This window comes from Plecotus auritus, assembly GCF_963455305.1.
Source record: "Plecotus auritus genome assembly, chromosome: 5".
Taxonomy (NCBI): Eukaryota; Metazoa; Chordata; class Mammalia; order Chiroptera; family Vespertilionidae; genus Plecotus; species Plecotus auritus.
In genome coordinates, this window is record NC_137776.1 from 124,552,556 (window position 1) to 124,561,942 (window position 9,387).

The following is a 9,387-nucleotide window of genomic DNA, read 5'->3' on the forward strand; positions in this document are numbered from 1 at the left end:
GGGGAAAGGGAGACGAAGTCAAGGAAACCCTTTGGTTTCTTACCCCCCAGTATCTTGCCCATCTGGCGTTAACTTCTGAAGGCCTGCTCATTCTGAGGGACCCTGCAGCTGTCCTTAAATTCCACCTTCCCTGATTCTCATTACGGAGCCCCTCCTTCTCAAAAGTCCCCTCCCTTTTATGAAAGACCCACTTTAGCACCTGTTTTCACTAACCACAAGAAATCCAAAGAGGATTTTCACTTTTATGAAAAAAGGCAAAAGGTGAAATTTAGCGTTTAGTGAGCCCTGATAGAGACAGCCGTGCCCCAGCAGCGACAGTGGCCCACCAAGCACCTTCCCTGGGAAGCCGCCTCAGCACCTCGGCATCAAGCCGCCAGAGCTTGCCCTGTGTCTGTGAGCACCTGCACTTTACCTCGATTTACTTTGTGCTTCCATTAGCAAGATGTGTCCCAGGTTATCAGAAGAACCTAAGAGAGCTCTAAAGGTGTTAGGCTTAGCATAAAATGACTCAATGAAGCCTTTGGGTTGTGGTGAATAAAATGAAAAATGTGCATGCCTTGAATTGTGGGTGTGGAAACCCTAGAACATGATTTCATGTAAATTAATGGCAATTGCTTCTTTGCTTTACACCATTTCTGCCTAAGAGAGTCTTCATAGGAAGACTCTACTTTCAGAAAATACAGTGGGGAAACCTGTATTCACCTATCAATGGGTCTTTTTTAAAATATTGTTCACAGTATTACAGATGTCCCCCAATTCCCCCCCACCCCCAAGCTCCTCTCCTCCCAGCCTCTGCCCCAGTCCAGGCCTTCACCACACTATTGTCTGTATCCATGAGTTATGCATATATGCATATAAGTTATTTGGTTAATCTTTTCCTATCTCCCCCGCACCCCTACCTCTGAGATCTGTCAGTCTGTTCCATGCCTCTGAACCTGGTTTGTTAATCAGTTTTATTATGTTCATTAGATTCCACATATAAGTGAGATCATGTGGTATTTGTCTTTCTTTGACTGGCTTATTTCACTCAGCATAATATTCTCCAGGTTCCTCCATGCTGTCGGAAAGGGTAAGAAATTCTTCTTTTTTAGCTGCATAGTATTCCAGTATATAAATGTACCACAGCTTTTTTATCCACACATCTACTAATGGGCACTTGGGCTACTTCCAGATCTTCATAGAGGTGCATATATTCACTCAGATTTCTTAGGATATATTCCTAGAAGTGGGATCACTGGGTCAAACAGCAGTTCCCTTATTACTGTTTTCCACAGTGGCTGCACCAGTACGCATTCCCACCAGCAGGGTACTAGGGTCTTGCCCTTCTCTGTCATTTTCTTGGGCTACTTCCAGATCTTCATAGAGGTGCATATATTCACTCAGATTTCTTAGGATATATTCCTAGAAGTGGGATCACTGGGTACTAGGGTCTTGCCCTTCTCTGCACCAGTACGCATTCCCACCAGCAGGGTACTAGGGTCTTGCCCTTCTCTGTCATTTTCTCAAGCTCCTCCTGCTCTAAAGAAAGCCCGAGGGTTGCCTGAGGCCCTGGGAATCTGTATGTAGCACAAGAGGCTTGGCAGAATGGAATCTGCTCTGCAAACATAAGCTCCTTCCCCCCGACCCCCAATGACATTACTCCTCAAAATAGAAAATTTTACCAACTAGGTCTTGCCATTTTCAATAATATTTCTAATTAATTTGGGGGATACTTTAAAATGTTACAAGTAAAGTGAAACTAAAATCCATATAAACTCCATTTAAAACATTAAAGAATCACTGTGTGTGTGTGGGGGGGAAGCTTGCAAATATATAACTATGTCAACAAAAACTTTGATCAAAAAGAAGCTGTCTCAAAGGAAATTATTTCCTGTTGCAATTTTCATTTCAAACAAGGTACATGTCCACTAGCCATGTGCATGAGTAAGTTCGAGCTCATTAACAACTTTTTAAAAAACATGGTTCAAGTTGTCCTTCTTATGCAAGGATGGCACTCTCACAAACACTATCTAAGTCGATCCTGACACCTCTGGAAGGATTTTTAAATATGTGATCGCCCCTCAGAGGAGGGTGCATTTTGAAAAAAAAAATTTAAATATGATAAAGGATGAAGAAATTAGTTAAAACAGAAAGGCACAGAATACCAGTATAATTAAATGTTTCCAGTTGAAGAAGCTGAGTATGACAATAATCACATGCCAGACTACATCATAATACACAGCCTAACCAAAGGAGTTTCATCACTGAAAACAAAATCAGGAGACAAAGTCTACAATCGGTACATATCCTAACCAAACTCACTGAAAGAAGAAAGCATATTATTTACAAACTGAATTATCCTTTTAAATGTTGAATCAAATACAATAGTTAAAACACTTGTGAATCCTTTTATGCAAATAATGAGTGTTATCGGTTGAATTATTGCCCCCCCCAAAAAAAAAAAATTCACATGCTGAGTTTTAACCCCTAGTACCTCAGAATGTAACTTTATTTGGAAATAGAGTCATTGCAGATCTAATTACTTAAGATGAAGTCATACTGAAGTAGGGCCCCAATCCAGTATGATTGGTGTCCATAGAAAAAGGGGAAATTAGGACACAGAGAGACAGAGGAGAATGCTATGTGAACACGAAGGCAGAGATCCGGGTGAGGTGTCTACGGGCATACCTTGGAGCTACTGTGGGTTCGGTTCCAGACCACCACAATAAAGCAACTATCACAATAAAGTGAGCAGTAATATTTTTGCATGGAGAATCTTTCCTTCAATTTATAAAAAACACAACATATGTGAGGCTCACTAAAGTAAAGCACAATGAAACAAGGAATGCCCATACAAGCCAAGAAATGCCAAGATTGCCAACAAACCATCAGAAGCCAGAAGAGAGGCCTGGAACATATGCTTGCCCAGTGCCTTCAGAGGGAGCTTGGCCCTACCAACACCTTGACTTCAGCCTTCAAGTCTGCAGAAGTACAAGACAATAAATTTCTTTGTTAAGGTACTAAGTTTGTGATACTTTGTTTTGTAGCTCTAGCAAACTAATATAATGACCTAATAAATTTTATTGTGTAACAGACTTCCACGGTACTATAAAGCAAGTTACATCCACATCAATGCCTGATAAAGCAAAAAAAAAATTATATAGATTTTGTAAGAACAGTATGTTACTAATCTGCTATCAATGTAAAACAAGTGAAAAACAATATTGCCATTACTCATGCTAAAATGAAATCTCAATATGAATAAAACACTAAAAGTAGAATAATACATGCTTATTTTCCTTACTAGAGGCCCAGTGCATGAAATTCGTGCGGGGGGGGAGGGGGTCCCCCTCAGCCCAGCCTGCACTCTCCAATCCGGGACCCCTCAGGGGATGTCCGACTGCCAGTTTAGGCCCAATCCCAGGGATCGTGCCTAAACTGGCAGTCAGACATCCCTCTCACAATCCTGGACTGCTGGCTCCTAATCACTCACCTGCCTGCCTGCCTGGTCACCCCTAACTGTCCCCCCCTGCCAGCCTGATCGCCCCCTCACTGCCTCTGCATGCCGGCCTGACTGCCCCTAACTGCCACCCCTGCTGGCCTGGTTGCCCCTAACTGCCACCCCCTGCCATCCTGGTCAACCCTTACTGACCCCCCTGCCAGCCTTGTCACCCCAACTGCCCCCCTGCTGGCCTGGTCGCCCCCAACTACCCCCCTGCCAGTCTGGTCGCCCCCTCCCCCGCCCCCTCCGGCGTGGTGGCCCCACACAGCCTGCTTGTTCAGTCATTTGGTCACTCCTCACTAATCCCCCTGCTGGCCTGGTCACCCCACACAGCCTGCTTGTTCAGTCGTTTGGTCGTCCCTCACTAACCCCCCTGCTGGCCTGGTCATAGGCAGCCATCTTGTGAGGGTGTGATGGTCAATTTGCATATTAACTCTTTATTATATAGGATTTTACAGGAATAAATAGAGAATACCTTATTTATTCTAACTGCATGGTAAATTACATCTTTATAAGCAGTAAAGTAATAAAGTTTATTAAAGTAAAAAGATGATCAATTTTTGCTATTTTAACATGTTCTTGCACTCTAGTAAAATTTGGCAAAAGCAGTTTTTCACCTCCAAATAGCTGAGATATTGAAAAGAATTGTCAGCAACAAGGTAGAAATAGTCAGTTCTAAACCAAGAGAATAGTTATGACACATCTAATCTGATATTTCAAATCAGTGGGCAAACATTAAACATATACTGCTTTTTCATACAAATATCATCCCTCCCTCACATAAGCAAACACACACACACACACACACACACACACACGAGAAACATTTGCTTCAAGAGGGATCTTCACTTAAGAAACATAGACTAATATAGCAAATCTGTTCTAAAAAGGAAATAATTCTAGGTCTAAAGCTTCCTTTGTAGATAAGATCAGGCTCATGAGCTGTATAGGGAAAATGGATAATATGGCTATTTCCCCTAACATCTTGGTCACACGCAAACATTGGTACTGGCTTTACACACCCTTAAAAATACACATACATGCCCAGCAAGAATAACCTTTGCCTTGGGCTCTCTAAGATTGTGCTACATTAAGCAATGGATAAGACTCTGTGTTGCTCCACCTTTAAAATGAAAGGCTTTTCAGTAAAAAGAAGCAAATGATGTGGTGATTCTGCATCTGGATTCAGTGTGATAAATCCTAATTTTACCACAGGCAGACATCCTCCAAGAACCTAAGAAGTTCTTTCACATCACAATTTCAATTTTGTATTCAGAACATTCAAAGCTACATATAACTTCAGGATTTGGCTGAAATGGAGCCTTCTGATTATTTCTGTTAAGGGAGCCAAAACTAAAAAAATTCTAGCTTCTATAATTTCCTCATGCTCATTCTTGCCAATATAAGGGACAGTATTTTAACCTAATAAAATTATCCTTAATATTAACAACATTTAGTGAACACTTTGTGTGTGTGTTGTACAAACTCGCTTATGTTCACATCAATTCTAAGAAATTGATATTATCCTCATTTTAGCAAGGACAGATTCAGAAGTTAAAGAACTTGCTCAAGGTCATAGACAGCAGCGGAAGGGGTCAAGAAAGCCTTTCCCACCCTAAAGCCAAGGCTCCTAATTGCCTTTTAAGGCACCAAGATTTGCAAAAGGAAGTCCTCAGAATCAACAAGGGAAAAAAAAAAAAAAGATGTGGGGTTGGTAAGCCTGGTGCTGAGGTCTGCCCTAGAGAAGTGACAAGTACCTAAAATAAAACAGGTCAGGGACATCAAAGACGTCCTGCCTGCGACATTAGGACCTTACGGGTGGCGCCTATGCTGGGTCTGTAAATCCGAGGGCATTTGAAGCATAAAGTTATGAGAGACCTTCCAAATTACACCAACAATACACTTATATTCACAAACATTTCTGGCAGAGAGGCCGCAGAAAGATCCAATTTGAAGAGCAAAAATGATGCCACTGATGGGCATTTTTACTAAAATGGTCTCAGTTTCTTTGATTTCTCAAATCGACCTAAATAACTGGTTCTATAAAGGCAAGGCAAGTCTGTGGTGAGAGATGGCACGTGGGTGCACACAGAGGAATTTCGTGCTGCATCTGTCACCCTAACTTATCCAAGATTCTATAAAACACAACCCTCACCCTTTCTGGATGTGTTTTCTAGCAGGACTGCTACTGTAGTTGCCTGGGGAAAACCTCACTACTTCTGAGGAATTACCAGAAAGCTCAGCATTAATTAAAGCTAATCTATGAAAACAAGATTTAAGGCTAAATTATAAGGAATATTTAAATAAATCAACAAAGCCCTTAGCGAAAGATCCTGTAAACTAGAACTGTTTCTGGATTGTAAAAAATAGTACTCCTACTCATTATGTAAGATATAGGTCACGCTATAAGCATTCACGTATTTTCCCCTACATAAAATCCTTCAACCAAGCCCACTGAGATTTAAATGATTAGAATCTGAATTAATGTTTTACAATAATCACAGCTTATTAAACCCACAGAGAAAGACAGCCACATCCGGAATGTAAAAGGCTCACTAAAAAAAAAATGTTAAATATATGATGAGTTGGTTAAGGCTGCAACACCCTTGGGAATTTTTTAAAGACATGCTGACTGCTGGTCAAGCCTTGGCTTGAAAGGAGTTGGACCACCAAGTTCCCCAAGGAAAAGTTGATGCATGGGCTTCCAGAAGGCAGCCCGTCCTCGCATTCCTCTGAGCCTGCGGACGACCGTGGGAGGAGTGATTCAGAGACCAGGGAGGAGCACCGACCGCGGACATCCCCACAGCCACCCTTGGCGCCGACCACCGTTCGTGCCAGCACATCCCAGGACAATCGGGGGCACCGACACCGCAAGGTCACCGGGGAAATAGGCGACTTTACATAATCTCCCACCGCGAGGCACCTGCGCACCTGGGCGATGGTGCAGCCGGGTCCCCTCCCGGTCGTCCCCGCACTGGGCGGTGCGGAGGCGGGACGCCGGACACTCACAGGCGCCCGCAGCTCCGCACTGAGCCGGGGGTGGGGAATGGAGGGCGGGCTCCCAGTCCCAGATGCGGCGGCCGGCGGGGCGGGCGATGCGGGCGCAGCCGGGGAGAGCGGGGTCCCACGCTCCCGACCCCTTGCCAGCGCCCAGCGCGCCCCTCGCGGCTCCGCCCGGGACCGCCCCGCCGCGCACCTGCCCCGCGCCTTACCTGAGTAGCTTTATGGAATTGCTTCTTTAGCCCGGCCACCGACATGATGCTGGAGGGCGCGCGGGCGCAGGCAGCTGCGGGTGCGTGAAGGAGGAAGCGGCGGAGCGGAGCAGCAGGGCCGAGCGGGGCGGCGCGCTCCCGGCCGCCGCTCGTCGTGCAGCCGCGGGGCTGTGGGCGCTGGGGCGCGGAGCAGCGCGGGACGCGGGCTCGTGCGGATAGACACACTGACGTCAGGGGCGGGTGATGCGGCCTCTTAAAGGGGACGCGGGAAGCCCCGCCCCGGGCGCGGGGCTGGCGGACAGGTGCTGCTGGCCGAGCTACCTGGGCGCGGGCGCCGCACGCGCGGACCCGGCCCCGCGGAACTCGCGGGCCTGCTGCCTGGTCAGAGGGCCTGGGCGTCTGGTTCGTAGCCGCGCGGACTGTGGGCTGGTCACTTTGATGGCCCAGGCACCAGCAGGACTCAGGTGTCTTGCTGGCTCCCAGGTCGCCGCAGCGCGCTGCCTGCCCTGAGAGCCTGGCCTCTGCAGCCTGGGAAGGAAGGAGTGGCGTCCTATGGGGATAATGAATAAGTCATCGCTCCTACTCTGCCTGGCCCCTGCTTGGCTGGCCGCAGAAAACATTTGTCTGCCCTGGTTTCAGTATCCCTTAAACCTACAAACGTTAGGGAAAACCACCAGCCCTTCTTTAGTATTTATTTTGGTCTGATACAACTTAACGACTTAAAAAGAACAGAATTCTTAAAAATCCTTACAGTTGGGCAAATAAAATTGAAGTGGGCTATTACTACAGTAATAGCACTTAAACCTCTGTTTACAGCTATGAAAAGGCCCGAATGTGAACTTGGATTTCACTTACGATAGTGGGTTTCAGATTGCCAATCTAAAACAAGCACTATCTAATGTGAACAAGCGTGATGCTAAGTTATACAAATACGGCATGTATCACAAAGTATAGATGCCTGGGCTCAAGCGAAACTCTGATGGAATTCGATGAATTGGTAGCGGAACAGCACTAGATGGGTTCTAATTTCTGGTAATTAGCCACTTCCCCTGGTTTTCTAGGACCGAGGAGAACATAGGAACGAACTTGAATGCTGTCCCCACTTAGGGGTGAAAGTTACAAGGAGAGGACAGAGCGACAGAAGGCAAGGTGAGAGACATTGCCAAGGAAGAACAGGAGCAGCATGGCAGCATGGGAGTACTAGGAACCCCTTTCATTCCTCCACCACCCCTGCTGCTTGAACAGAACCGCAGGCCTCACCTCCACCCCTCTGCAGGCTGCCTGGGCACAGGGTGAACATCTGATAGAAGGGGATCCTGTCTGCAAGCTGGGGTACCAATCATGTCCTGGTAATAGCAGAGGCAAGCTGATAGTGGTGGATAAGGAACCAGTAAGAAGAGCACGTGGGCTCGTGAGCCAGTCCGCAGAGAGAATCAGACAAAACGGGTAAACCTCCCATGTCCCTTCCAGGTACATACGTAGTGGAAATGCACTTTCCAAACACCTTACGGTTTAGTGGGGACACAGGGACACATATTTTTTCTAGTGGGTTAGGAAGGACAGTGATGAGCACTTCTTGCAGAGAATGTAACAGTTGGTATGAGATGCAATAAAGCTTTCGCTTCCCTCTGCAACAGTCTTCTGAACAGCTGTGCTCCATCAGAATCCAGAGTGAGGATCAAGCAGGGCAAAGTCACCAGCTGATGTTCAACAGACGTTTAGCATGAGTGAGAAATAAACCTTGAGTGAGGAATTTTAATTCACTGAGTCTGGAGTTGTTAACTGTGGCCACACTAGTCTACCCTGACATGCATGCCCATTTCCCAGATGAGGAAGGGACATTCTCCAGTGCCCACATGTATTTTGTTTTTGTCATTAGATCAAGTTGCCTGTTTTATTCTTACAAAAGCCTCACTGACGTTGGAGGAGACTCCGCCCCAGGCCTGAGGGTCAAAGGGAATGGTGGCTCCCTGCACAGACCATACCCAGAGCTTTTACCCTGCATTTGCCATACCAGCTAGAGAGGGTGAAGAGTTAGCTCTGGTGATCCATTCTAAAGGAATGTGTCTCAGAGAAACATCAGCCAGGGAAAGATGCAAGTCCTGCCAATAGGTAGGTGGGGCTACAGAGCCATCAGAATCTAGAAGAAAGCATCAATGTCACCTGTCCGAGGCCCCAGGAGGCGGTCCGCCCAGAGCACATGGGCCTGCTCCTCACCTATAAGGCCCACCATGGTGAGTCCCCGATTCCTGACCTTAGGGAACTCTGCAAGCCTAGACTTAGTGCATGAATGGGTGGGGCTCTAGGCTAGAGAGATTCAGGGTTGTCACAATGACTGCCTTTATACTCTGACAGCTTGGTGATGCCTGTGTATACACACACACACACACACACACAAGACTGCTGTAAAATGCTAATAATGGTTGTGCAGCTGGAGCAGTTCTTAAACTCCAGTGCATCCAGATCCCTGGAGGACGTGTTAAGGCACAAACTGCTGGGCCACATCCCCGTTTCTGACGCACTAGGTCTGGGTGGGGACTGAGAATGTGCATCTCAGACAAGCCCCCAGGCGATGCTGACACTGTCTGGGGGCCGCACTTTGAAAACCACTGGGCTAGTGTAGAACTATTAGGAGGGAACGTTTTGCCTGATTCTCCAAATTTTTAAAATGTTTTCCCATGTCTTGCATAATAG

The 9,387-nt window shown here is 46.4% G+C and overlaps 1 protein-coding gene across 3 annotated transcripts in view; it reads right to left on the bottom strand.

The window, feature by feature from the left end:
* SH3GL2 (SH3 domain containing GRB2 like 2, endophilin A1) overlaps nucleotides 1–7,210 on the bottom strand; it is a 210,008-nt gene extending 202,798 nt beyond the window's left edge. The window contains exon 1 of one of the 3 annotated variants that reach the window (XM_080667635.1): nucleotides 6,694–7,210. In XM_080667635.1, coding sequence (XP_080523761.1) covers nucleotides 6,694–6,738 — 45 coding nt within the window. In that variant the 5' untranslated portion in view covers nucleotides 6,739–7,210. Of the gene's footprint in view, nucleotides 1–6,412; nucleotides 6,638–6,693 lie in introns of those variants that run through there. The other 2 variants (XM_080667639.1, XM_080667638.1) reach the window with 2 other exon arrangements.
* Between the last annotated feature and the right edge of the window lie 2,177 nt (nucleotides 7,211–9,387).